Source organism: Rana temporaria, chromosome 6 (assembly GCF_905171775.1).
Source record: "Rana temporaria chromosome 6, aRanTem1.1, whole genome shotgun sequence".
In the NCBI taxonomy this organism is placed as follows: Eukaryota; Metazoa; Chordata; class Amphibia; order Anura; family Ranidae; genus Rana; species Rana temporaria.
The window spans coordinates 15,999,682-16,012,171 of record NC_053494.1 but is presented as its reverse complement, the minus strand read 5'-3'; the positions used below and the strand labels follow the sequence as shown (position 1 = coordinate 16,012,171).

The 12,490-nt window shown below is 46.7% G+C and overlaps 1 protein-coding gene across 1 annotated transcript in view; it reads left to right on the top strand.

Annotated features, from left to right (window-relative positions):
* Window positions 1-12,490, top strand: part of LOC120943177 (cytoplasmic phosphatidylinositol transfer protein 1-like) — a 91,267-nt gene that overhangs the window by 51,945 nt on the left and 26,832 nt on the right. Inside the window, exon 3 of the mRNA XM_040356321.1 lies at window positions 4,149-4,297. Within this exon, the coding sequence (XP_040212255.1) occupies window positions 4,149-4,297 (149 nt within the window). The remainder of the gene's footprint in view (window positions 1-4,148; window positions 4,298-12,490) is intronic.

The following is a 12,490-nucleotide window of genomic DNA, read 5'->3' as shown; positions in this document are numbered from 1 at the left end:
AGAGAGAGGGGGAGGGGGAGAAAGGGGGGAAAAAAGAAAAGAGAGAGGAGAAGGAAAAAAACATAAGAGAGAGGAAAAGGAAAAAAAAAATAGAGAGGAGACGGAGAGAGAAAGAAAGAATGAGAGAGGAGAGGGAAAAAATGAAAGAGAGAGGAGACAGATAGAGAGAAAAAGAAAGAGAGAGAAGGAAAAAAAGGTTAGAGACAGGAGAGAGAGAGAGGGGAGAGGGGGAGGGAGGGGGGAGAGAAGGAAAACAAGAAAAGAGAGAGGAGAAGGAAAAAAGAAAAGAAAGTGGAGAAAGAGAAAAGGAATGAAAGGGAGACAGAAAAGGGGAGAGGGGAAGGGAAGAAAAAAGGGAGACAGAGCAAGGGGAAAGAGAGGGAAAGGCTGAGAAAATAGGGGGGGGAGAGATATAAAAAGTGAATAGGAGAGAGAAAGGGGGGATAAAAAAGAGGAAAAAATTAAAGTTTATGCAAAAAGAAAAAGTGAGAGATGGAGAAAAAAAATGATTAGAGGGAAGACAATGGGAGAAAGGATAAAAAGAGGGAGCGTGAGAGAAAACGAAGAGTGTGATGTCGGGAGTAAGAATAAGAAAAAGAGAGGGAGCTACAGAGAGCGAGTGAAAGATGAGAGAGAAGAAGAAAAAAAAGAAGAAAAAGTGAGAAGAAGAAGAAGCGAGCGGCCGTATAATCGCACTGGGCTGGATAGTATTGCTATGGCAACAAAGGTGATGGACGCTTTCTGCGCTGTCACTACAGACGATGCGAGCGCTAATTGTGCGAGTCACAGCTACCGATAAAGCTTGCTGCTGCTATCCGCCGCCCCTCGGAAAGGAGGGAGGGTCGTTAGCGTGGGGTGACCAGGCCACTAATAACGCACATGTGACATCATTACATGACGCAGGCTTAAGACTTCTTAACTCCTCGCGGAGGCCCGAGCTGGCTTTTATTCAAGGGTTAAATTATCTTCCACGTAGGAGCTGCTATACGGTCTGGGTGTTCTGCGGGATATTGCTGGTTGATAAAACCCTGGCAGGATATCGGCTTCGCTATCACCCCCCCCCCCCCCCCCCCCCCAGGACAAGCCTGCTATATCCTTTGTGAAAATGTATAGAAAAGAGCGAACAGCGAGAGATCTGCAACTGTCATACCAGACGGTGGTTTCTGGAGGTGAAAGGGTTAATTCCTCCCACCAATGGATAGAGTGGTGAGGGGTCACCAGGGTGGATATAAATCATTTAAAAAATGATTTAAATCTTTTTTTATTTAGTTTGATTTTTTTGTTTTTTTTATCAAATTTATTTTAATAAAATGCTATCTAAAGATAGTTTTCTATTTAAGATACATTAATAATTTAATTTATTCAGCATGAAATGGAGCTTAGTTAGCATGAGGCTGTATATTCTGCAATATTTACATTTTTGGTAAACTCATTCAATGAATCCAAGCTCTGCAAGCTGAGATAACATGCACTGCATTCACTAATTTCACAGTAACCATAAATCCCAAAGTTCAGGAATATTCCTTTATCCCCATATTTTGCAAATCTATGTACACTACAAACTGTATGATTGAAGGGGTTCTGATATCCCTGTTTTACCATCCTGACAGCTTATTATTCTAAATAGAAAACCTTCATTTTGTTTGCAAATATTAAAGATTCTAACTACCAGCAAGAATGAGTTCTTACATTTAAAGAGCACCTGTCATTTCAGATCCATCATGGCAGCGCCTGTTAGCGGGCGTCCACTCACCTGCTGCCGCCACGTCCCTCACCCTGATGTGTCACTGCCGCATCACCAGCCGTCCCATTAAAGTGAATGGGACTGTTGGTGAGTCAACAGCGGATCAGAGGAGGAGCCACTGCTGGACAGAGATGACAGTTGCTCTTTAAAAATTATGACTTAGGCCCCTTTCACATTGAGGCGTTTTTCATGCGGTATAGGAAGGATTAATGCACAGGTTAGTGTGAGTGTTAGGATTACAGGGAGGGTTGGTGATAGGTTATAGAGAGGGTTAATGCACAGGTTAGTGTGAGTGTTAGGATTACAGGGAGGGTCAGTTTTAGGTTGTAGGAAGGGTTAGAGTTGCACTGGAGGGTTAGCGTTATAGGGGGGGTTAATGCACAGGTTAGTGTGAGTGTTAGGATTACAGGGAGGGTTAGTGATAGGTTGCAGGGAGGGTTAGCGTTATAGGGAGGGTTAATGCACGGGTTAGTGTGAGTGTTAGGATCACAGGGAGGGTTAGTGTTAGGTTGTAGGGAGGGTTAGAGTTATAGGAAGGGTTAATGCACAGGTTAGTGAGTGTTAGGATTACAGGGAGGGTTGGTGATAGGTTGTAGGGAGGGTTAGCATTATAGGGAGGGTTAATGCACAGTTTAACGTGAGAGTTAGGATTACGGGGAGGGTTGGTGATAGGTTGCAGGGAGGGTTAGCGTTATAGGGAGGGTTAATGCACAGGTTAGTGTGAGTGTTAGGATTACAGGGAGGGTTGGTGATAGGTTGCAGGGAGGGTCAGCGTTATAGGAAGGGTTAATGCACAGGTTAGTGTGAGTGTTAGGATTACAGGGAGGGTTGGTGATAGGTTGCAGGGAGGGGTAGCATTATAGGGAGGGTTAATGCACAGGTTAGCGTGAGTGTTAGGATTACGGGGAGGGTTGGTGATAGGTTGCAGGGAGGGTTAGCGTTATAGGGAGGGTTAATGCACAGGTTAGTGTGAGTGTTAGGATTACAGGAAGGGTTGGTGATAGGTTATAGAGAGGGTTAATGCACAGGTTAGTGTGAGTGTTAGGATTACAGGGAGGGTTGGTGATAGGTTATAGAGAGGGTTAATGCACAGGTTAGTGTGAGTGTTAGGATTACAGGGAGGGTCAGTTTTAGGTTGTAGGAAGGGTTAGAGTTGCACTGGAGGGTTAGCGTTATAGGGGGGGTTAATGCACAGGTTAGTGTGAGTGTTAGGATTACAGGAAGGGTTAGTGATAGGTTGCAGGGAGGGTTAGCGTTATAGGGAGGGTTAATGCACGGGTTAGTGTGAGTGTTAGGATCACAGGGAGGGTTAGTGTTAGGTTGTAGGGAGGGTTAGAGTTATAGGAAGGGTTAATGCACAGGTTAGTGAGTGTTAGGATTACAGGGAGGGTTAGTGTTAGGTTGTAGGGAGGGTTAATAACTTAATGCACAGGTTAGTGTGAGTGTTAGGATTACAGGGAGGGTTAGTGATAGGTTGCAGGGAGGGTTAGCATTATAGGGAGGGTTAATGCACAGGTTAGTGAGTGTTAGGATTACAGGGAGGGTTGGTGATAGGTTGCAGGGAGGGTTAGCGTTATAGGGAGGGTTAATGCACAGTTTAACGTGAGAGTTAGGATTACGGGGAGGGTTGGTGATAGGTTGCAGGGAGGGTTAGCGTTATAGGGAGGGTTAATGCACAGGTTAGTGTGAGTGTTAGGATTACAGGGAGGGTTGGTGTTAGGTTGCAGGGAGGGTCAGCGTTATAGGAAGGGTTAATGCACAGGTTAGTGTGAGTGTTAGGATTACAGGGAGGGTTGGTGATAGGTTGCAGGGAGGGGTAGCATTATAGGGAGGGTTAATGCACAGGTTAGCGTGAGTGTTAGGATTACGGGGAGGGTTGGTGATAGGTTGCAGGGAGGGTTAGCGTTATAGGGAGGGTTAATGCACAGGTTAGCGTGAGTGTTAGGATTACAGGGAGGGTTAGTGTTAGGTTGTAGGGAGGGTTAGCATTATAGGAAGGGTTAATGCACAGGTTAGTGTGAGTGTTAGGATTACAGGGAGGGTTGGTGATAGGTTGTAGGGAGGGTTAGCGTTATAGGAAGGGTTAATGCACAGGTTAGCGTGAGTGTTAGGATTACAGGGAGGGTTGGTGATAGGTTGCAGGGAGGGTTAGCATTATAGGGAGGGTTAATGCACAGGTTAGTGTGAGATTAGTGTTATAGGGGAGGGAGACTGAGGGGGACAATCAGGGTAGGGCATTGTTTTGATTGCTTCATGCTCTTTCCAATCAAAAACTAACGGTTTTATCACTGTCCTTTATTTTACTGGAGAGGTCTCTGCTGTGATTAGTGCTGTTTTTGTATTATAATTAATGTCTGTCAGTTGTGGTTATTTTTAGCCCTCTCTTTGTCTTTCTCATTAACAGTACAGAATCGGACAGCTGTATACTATCAGCAAACACAGTCACCAGGAGAGCGATCGAGGAGAGGGCGTAGAGGTCATGGAGAACAGAGCGCATCACGATCCGGTCTATGGATCGGGCCAGTACACAGAGAAACGGGTCCACCTCTCCAGGTAGGTCTACATTAAGCAAGAAGAAAATTAAAGTGCAGACATGGAAGAAGCCACAGCCAATCCGCCTGAGTTGAGGATTTCGCTAGAAGCAAAAAAAAAAAAAAAAAAAAAGAACTGACAACCTGCTTTTAACTTGAGCAGAACCTGCTAATTGTGAAATGATTTACACTTTACTGCGTTCCTTCTATAAGGTGTGAAAATTGGTTTAGTCGGCTATCCTGGTGAGAAAGCTTCCTGTGCAGTCTGATTTACTAATCACATATTCTGTACTGAGGAACTATGGAGGCTGAACCCCTTCTTCTAAACATATTGGCTATCATAGGTGTGCGCAGCCTATTGCATTAGGGTGTGCACCCCAAAGATCAAACATATTTGCATGTGTATATACAGTATACTGATGGTGTCAGCAAAGCCGTGGACAGTGTCAGTAGGGCAGTGTCAGTAGTTTTTATTTTAGGGGCCCCATTAGGGAGCTTTGGTTAAATATCAGGGGTCTATTTCTGTGCGTTACTGCACGTTTAACGCAGTATGTTTCTGTGCATTAGTGCGTGTTTAACGCAGTATATTTAAGTGCATTACTGCATGTTTAACGCAGTATATTTCTGTGTGTTACGTGCCATTTAATGCTGTATTTTTCTGTGCACGTTTGACACAGTATAGTTCGGTGCAATCTGCACCACACAGGGCGATTAGGGTGTGCCTAGGCACACCTGGCACACCCTGTGCGCACACACCTATGTTGGCTATCATACTGAAATTGATTTATTGGCTTTAATACTTTTTGGGTCACTGACAAGTATGCAGATTAGGCATTTGGACTTCACTATGATTGTCCTGACTTGTGTGCATGTTCTAGGCCTGACTACGAATGGTGGGTCACACCTGACCCGCTGCAAAATTCTATCTGGCCCACAGCTGGGGTCAGTGGCACATCTTCAATGTACATAGAGAGGGTGACTATGGTCTCTGCTTTCAAACATCCCCCACCCCGTAGTAGATTCCCCTCCCACTGCTTTGTTCCCCATTGTTGGTTGATAGGACCTCCTCCGTCCAGACGTGCTGGGCCTCGCAGGCCAGCTCACAGCCTGCTACTACATTGGTAATGGGAACTCTAATAGGGACCCTAACAGTCTCTAATGCCGCGTACACACAATCATTTTTCTGGTTCTAAAAAATTACGTTTTTCAGGCTCTAGAAAAAACTATTTTTTTTTTTCAACTTGATCATTAAAACGACCTTGCCTACACACGATCGTAAAAATAAAATACTCTAGCAAAGCGCGGTGACGTACAACACGTACGACGGCACTATAAAGGGAAAGTTCCATTCAGATGGCGCCACCCTTGGGGCTGATTTAGCAGATTTCGTGTTAGTATAAGACGATTTGCGCTTTTCTGTCTGTTACAGCGTGATGAATGTGCTTACTCCATTACGAACACTAGTTTTACCAGAGAGTGCGCTCCCGTCTCATAACTTGCTTCTGAGCATGCGCGGATTTTTCACGTCGTTAAAGCCCACACGCGACCATTTTTTACAACCCGAAAAACGACAACGTTAAAAACGTGTGTCTAATTACTGTCTGTGTTGTCCCAGCTCCTTCCTCCCTCCCCCTCATGGCCCTACATAACCTTTTATGGAGCAGTCTGGGAAGAAGTGAAGGGAAACACTGTAGAGTTTCATTTGAGTCTGCTGAGGCTGTTGACATCCCATCCAAGATGGTGGCACCCAGTTGCAGTCTCTAGACTTTTGGATGCCTACACAATCTGATAGGGAGAGGGTTGTTGAAATGACTGGTCTCTTTAAGCTTTCCGCCTCACATAGAGATATTGACGTCAGCAGGCAGATGGACTGTAACCAGCCGCATAAATCCAAAACAATACATTGGTTCCCAACCAATTATTGGACCCTTGGTAGCCATTTTGTTCCACTGAGATCTATTTGGGTCTGGTACAGGTGGCAGTTGCTGCCTAGCAACCCCAACACAAGCTGCAACGCTATAATTGCCAGCTCCCTCATTGGGCATCAAGATACACCAAGACCTCGCCCCTACATAATGGGCCGTAGGCGCAAGATTTAACCTCATCTAAACCGAATTTATGGGCAACAAGCCAGTCATTCGTAAGAAATTAAGCCCTGGTGGTGGTTAAAATCTGCCGTGTAGCTGAGCCCATAAGCAAACCTGTATGTTTATCTCATGGACTGTTTGCAGTCACTCAGCAGCTAATTACAGAGCGAGCCGGAGCGTAAGATGACAGCGCCCATTTATATTCCTAGTCAGGCAGTTGCCCAAATTGCTCTATTAAGGTTAATTGAAGCAGAATGTGATCTGATACATTGCCAGGCTCGCGGTTAACCCTTCCTGAGGCTAAAGAAAAATAATGTTGTTACGGCCGTATTGCCAAACAGGCAGGCAATGGCCTAATTAGGTTTTAGCGTGAGTTATGACATGTGAGAGAACATGTAGGCCTGCCAATGCAGACCGCTCCTCCGGAAAATGCTGATGGCCAGTCTGTCATGATGATCCACTTTCTGAGATAGTTTGAGTCATTGAACCTGAACAACTATGCAGTTAGTGAGTCAGATACCTAAAGCCCACATCCAGCTTTCTTCATAACCTACAAATCGCCACTCACTAAGCCCCCCCATGAAATCTTTAAAACCCCCAAAATCCCTTTATACCCTTTTCCTTGACCGTAGATGCCACAGGTCCTTCCATTTCTTCTTTGGCCGTGGCGGCCTCTCCTCCTGGACTTAGTAGAGCTAATATAATGTTGTTTAAGCAATGCTCAGTCCAGAACGATTGTGAACCTTGGCTACATGATGAAAAGTCCTAAGGGGGCAGGTGTATGACAGCCTTGGCCCACCAGAAGTGGGTTGGATGACGCTGGCCATTAAGGATGAGCTAAGGTCTACTGGTTGAATGATGGCCAGCAGGGATGAGCTCAGGTCTACTGGTTGAGTGATGGCCAACAGGGATGAGCTCAGGTCTACTGGTTAAATGATGGCCAACAGGTATGAGCTCAGGTCTACTGGTTGAATGATGGCCAACAGGTATGAGCTCAGGTCTACTGGTTAAATGATGGCCAACGGGTATGAGCTCAGGTCTACTGGTTAAATGATGGCCAACAGGTATGAGCTCAGGTCTACTGGTTAAATGATGGCCAACAGGTATGAGCTCAGGTCTACTGGTTAAATGATGGCCAACAGGTATGAGCTCAGGTCTACTGGTTGAATGATGGCCAACAGGTATGAGCTCAGGTCTACTGGTTGAACGATGGCCAACAGGTATGAGCTCAGGTCTACTGGTTGAATGATGGCCAACAGGGATAAACTCAGGCTGGTTCGGATGTGAGCCACTTCCAACTTTCTTCCTAACAACCAAACCCTACCAACTAAGCCCCCCTTGAATCTTTAAACACCAAAAGAACCCTTATATACCCTTATCTTTGTTCATTGATGTGGAGTTCGAGGTCCTTCCTCGACTTATCTGGGTAACCAATGCTGGGCCTCTAGGTCCCATAGCAGTCACAAGATCTACTATGCCTCTAGTTACTTCCCTAGTGAAAGATTACTCCTGATTGGAGATGTCTGCACTTGCATAAACTCCATGGAAATCTTTAAAAGCTGAAAGGGCACAAAACCTGAAGGGTCGGTCCAAGTTTTGTAGACAGAGCCTGATGGGTTGAGTCAGATCCTGGCATCTTACAGGTCTTGGATATTCTAAGGGTGAGATTTCTCCCATCTATAATTCCTGATTTTGCTCCTGTCAACCTAATGCCTTGTACACACGGTCGGAAATTCTGACAAGAAAAGTAAGATGTGAGCTTTTGGTCGGAAATTCCGACCGTGTGTAGGCTCCATCAGACTTTTCCTGTCTGAATTTCCGCCAACAAAAATTTGAGAGCAGGTTCTCAAATCTTCCGACGGAAAAAATTCCAAATGGAAACTACGATTGTCTGTAGCAATTCCGACACGCAAAATTCCGACACATGCTCGGAAACAATTCGCTGCATGCTCGGAAGCATTGAACTTAATTTTCTCAGCTCGTCGTAGTGTTGTACATCACCGCGTTCTTGACGGTTGAAAGTTCAGAGAACTTTTGTGTAACCGTGTGGATGCAAGCAAAGCTTGAGTGGAATTCTGTCGGAAAAACCATCCAAGGTTTTTCCAAAGGAAAATCCGATCGTGTGTACGCGGCATTAGAGTTTTGGGTGCTCTAGATGGATTATGGCAGAATGGAGCCCTAAGCAAGGTAGCAGCTTTGCCCTTCATGCCTTCATGTGATAGTAATAGAGACTGCAATCTAACCCATTAGCATTGTCTGTATTGGTATGGCCCCATCACACACCGTTAGGTAGATTCAGGTAGGGGCGCGCAAATCTAAGGCGGCGTAGCCTAGCGTGTTTACACTATGCAGCCTTAAGTAAGAGAGGCAAGTACATGATTCTCAAGGCACTTACCTCCTTACTTAGGGCGGCGTAGTGTAAACGCGGCGGGCGTAAGGGCGCATAATTCAAATGGGTTGGAGGGGGGCGTGTTGTATGGTAATGAGGCTTGACCTCACGTTTGTGACGTTTTTATGTTACTGCGCATGCGCCGGGCGCCTACATTTCCCAGTGCGCATTGCGGCTAAGTACGCCGTACGGGCCTATTGTTTTCGACGTGTACGTAAACGACGTAAATCCCGATTCACGAACGACTTACGCAAACGACGTAAAAATTTTGAATTTCGCGGCGGGAACGGCGGCCATACTTGACATTACTATTCCACTAGAGCCTAGCTCTAACTTTACGCGGCCTATATCTTACGTAAACGGAGTAAAAGTACTGCGTCGGCCTGGCGTACGTTCGTGAATCGGCGTATCCCCTCATTTACATATTCTACGCCGACCGCAATGGAAGTGCCACCTAGCAGCCATCCAAAATATTGCAATCTAAGATAGGACGGCGCAAGCGTATCTCTGTTTGAGCATACGCTTAAACATAAGTCGGCGTAGATTCTGAGTTAGGCCGACTTATCTACTGATAAGCCGGCCTAACTCTTTCTGAATCTAATAGACATTTATTAGGCCCTAGGCTCCTGCTTAGGTTTCTTTATAGATGGTCCATCTTGTGGTGTTTTTAGGAGAAATGTTATACTCCAGCAATGAGAGTGGGACACCCCACACAGGGTTTGCAGAACCTGGAACTCAACACAGAGATCTTACCAACAGGGCCCCCCAAGGAGACTGGGGGCCCCGTCTACCCAAAATGTCCATTTTGGGTAGACCGGCTCCTGAGCCGTTAATTTTTTAAGCATGACTGCAATTCTTTACAGCCTTCTAATATCCGGCTGCTTTGATTCTCCAAGGCGCCACAGCACTTACCATATAATAAATAATACATTATAAAAATCTGCAGCTGTTCCTCTCCCATCATATGAAAAATAAACCCCCAGCGCAGATTCTGCGTTGGATACGAATCGCCTTGTTTTCTCGCCTGCAATGTCCTTGGATTTTTCACTGCCAGTCCGGTCTGCACAGCACGTGTCCTGCGCGCTGACGTTTGAGGATAAATGGAGGCTATTTATAAGCCGGGGACTCTGCGAAAGACAAATTAATATCAGAGGGACACATTTAGAAAATATACATTCAGCGCTTGCGAGGAAGGTTGGCGTCTTGTTTTAAATGCACAACGCGCTTTCAAGGAAATAAGTTCAAGGATTTAAAAAAAGACAAAGTTAAATATACAATAAAAAAATTGTTATAAATAAATTGTACATGTAAGAAAAGATTAACCACTTACGTCGTTAAACGTCAGTACCAGTGACAGCTTTTGGGGGGGGGGGGGGGGGTGCAAACAAACTGAAAAAAAAAAGCCAATTGCAGCCACTGTGACATCAAACTCAGCCACTGTGCCATCAAATGCAGCCACTGTGCCCATCAAACGCAGCCACTGTGCCCATCAATTGCCGCCACTGTGCCCATCAAATGCATCCACAGCGCCTGCGCAGTCAGCTCCGATGTCTGTGCGCAGGCGCCGTATAGCACCGTTAAGAGCCGAGACCTATTCCGGCTATTTTCGGGAAGCGTGACGCGCCATAGCCGGCCGTCAATCACGTTCCCTCTGCATAGGAACGCCCATTCCCCGCGGGGAGTCTGAAACTTTACTACGCGATTAAACTGTGAGTACGGCGCCAAAAAAAATATATAGGCATACTGTAGCTCACGCTAGTATGCTGAATGGCATGCTAGAAACTTGTTTTTTAGGGTGAAACACCGCTTTAAGGCAAAAAAACATATTTTTGTTATTTTCGATATAATAAGGGCAAATTATTTACACACGCATTATCACATCACCCCCTGCCTCCATCCCCCTCTGCGGTGCCACAATCACCCCCTGCCTCCAATCTCCCCCAGGCCCCCTGCCTCCAATCACCCCCTGCTTCCATCGTCCCCTGCCACCATCCCCCTTTGCGGTGCCACCAACATCCCCTGCCTCCAATCACCCCCTGCCACTAACACCCCCTGCCTCCAATCTCCCCCTGTCTCCATCCCCCTCTGCGGTGCCACCTAGGGTTGCCACCTGTCCAGGATTCACCCGGACAGTTCGGGTTTGGGATCTTGTGTCCGGGTTTCAGTCTGCCTGAAACCCGGACACATTATTTAGACTGGGCTGTTGCCATTCGGGAGATGCTGGCCCTGTGCCGCTAAAGTGTTCGGGTTTGGCTTGAAGCAACCCTAGTGCCACCGCAGCCACCATCACCCCCTGTTTCCAATCACCCCCTGCCTCCAATCTCCATGCGCAGTTCCAAGCCGAACCGATCTCGGCTATTTTTACTGGCACATTCTGGCAACCACGGACATTTACGAACGCGGGGAAAAAGTGCCCGTTTTTACGAACTGTCGGTAAAAATATGGACGGTTGGCAACACTGGGGTAGATTCAGGAACGATTTACGCCGGCGTATCCATAGATATGCCGCGTAAATTCAAAGCTACGCAGATGTATCTATTTTCTGTATTCAGAAAGCTAGATACGCCGACATTAGCCTAAGATACGACTGGCATAAGTCTCTTACGCCGTCGTATCTTAGGGTGCATTCTGACGCTGGCCGCTAGGTGGCGCTTCCGTAGTTGTCAGCGTAGAGTATGCAAATTACATACTTACGCCAATTCACAAACGTACGTGCGCCCGGCGGTAGTTTTTTACGTCGTTTGCGTAACTCGTTTTCGGCGTAAGGCTGCTCCTGCTATTAGGAGGCGCAGCCAATGTTAAGTATGGACGTCGTTCCCGCGTCGCGATTTGAAAATTGTACGTTGTTTGCGTAAGTTGTCCGTGAATGACGACATTTCCGTTCACGTCGAAACCAATGACGTCCTTGCGACGTCATTTACCGCAATGCACGTCGGGAAATTTTAGGGACGGCGCATGCGCAGTACGTTCGGCGCGGGAACGTGCCTCATTTAAATGATCCACGCCTCCTACTGGATCATTTGAATTACGCGCGCTTACGCCGGCCCCTTTTACGCTACGCCGCCGCAAATTACGGAGCAAGTGCTTTGTGAATACAGCGATTGCTCATGTAATTTACAACGGCGTAGCGTAAAGACGATACGCTGCGCCGCCGTATGAGTGCGCGCCCCTACCTGAATCTACCCCACTGATCGTGTGTACGGGGCATTAGGCTATGGGATCAGATTAACAGCCAGGAAGCTAATATTTTTTATTTATTTTTTAGACTTAGATGGCGTCCATGGCAGTTTTTCTCCACCCTCAGAAGGCAGCAGAGTCTGCCCAGATTGCGTGGCATAGTTATATCAGGTTTTATCTCGGGCTCCTCAGATTAGTGATGGGAACATTGGCTGTCACTGGCAGCGCTATCACCGAGGCCCCAGCCGCGCTCACACTTCCCTGGTAATCGCTCCCAGAGGACCCCGGTGTACGAAGGTAACGCCGATATCCAGGTAGATGGATGTCACAGGCCCACGCAGGAGGTGAGGGTGGGGGGGGGGGGGGGAAGGAGCGCCGACAGCGCTGAGTCTATTTATAGCTCCCTCCATCTCTCACGAATCCACTTTCCTTCTATTTATAGTAACAGTAAGTGGGTCCCCGCTGACAAGTCATCTCGGTTGATCTTACTCCCTTCTCATTGCTCATTCACAACCTCCTCGCAACCAGCCTCCCTACTCCATTCTTAAACCTTAAAGAGGGG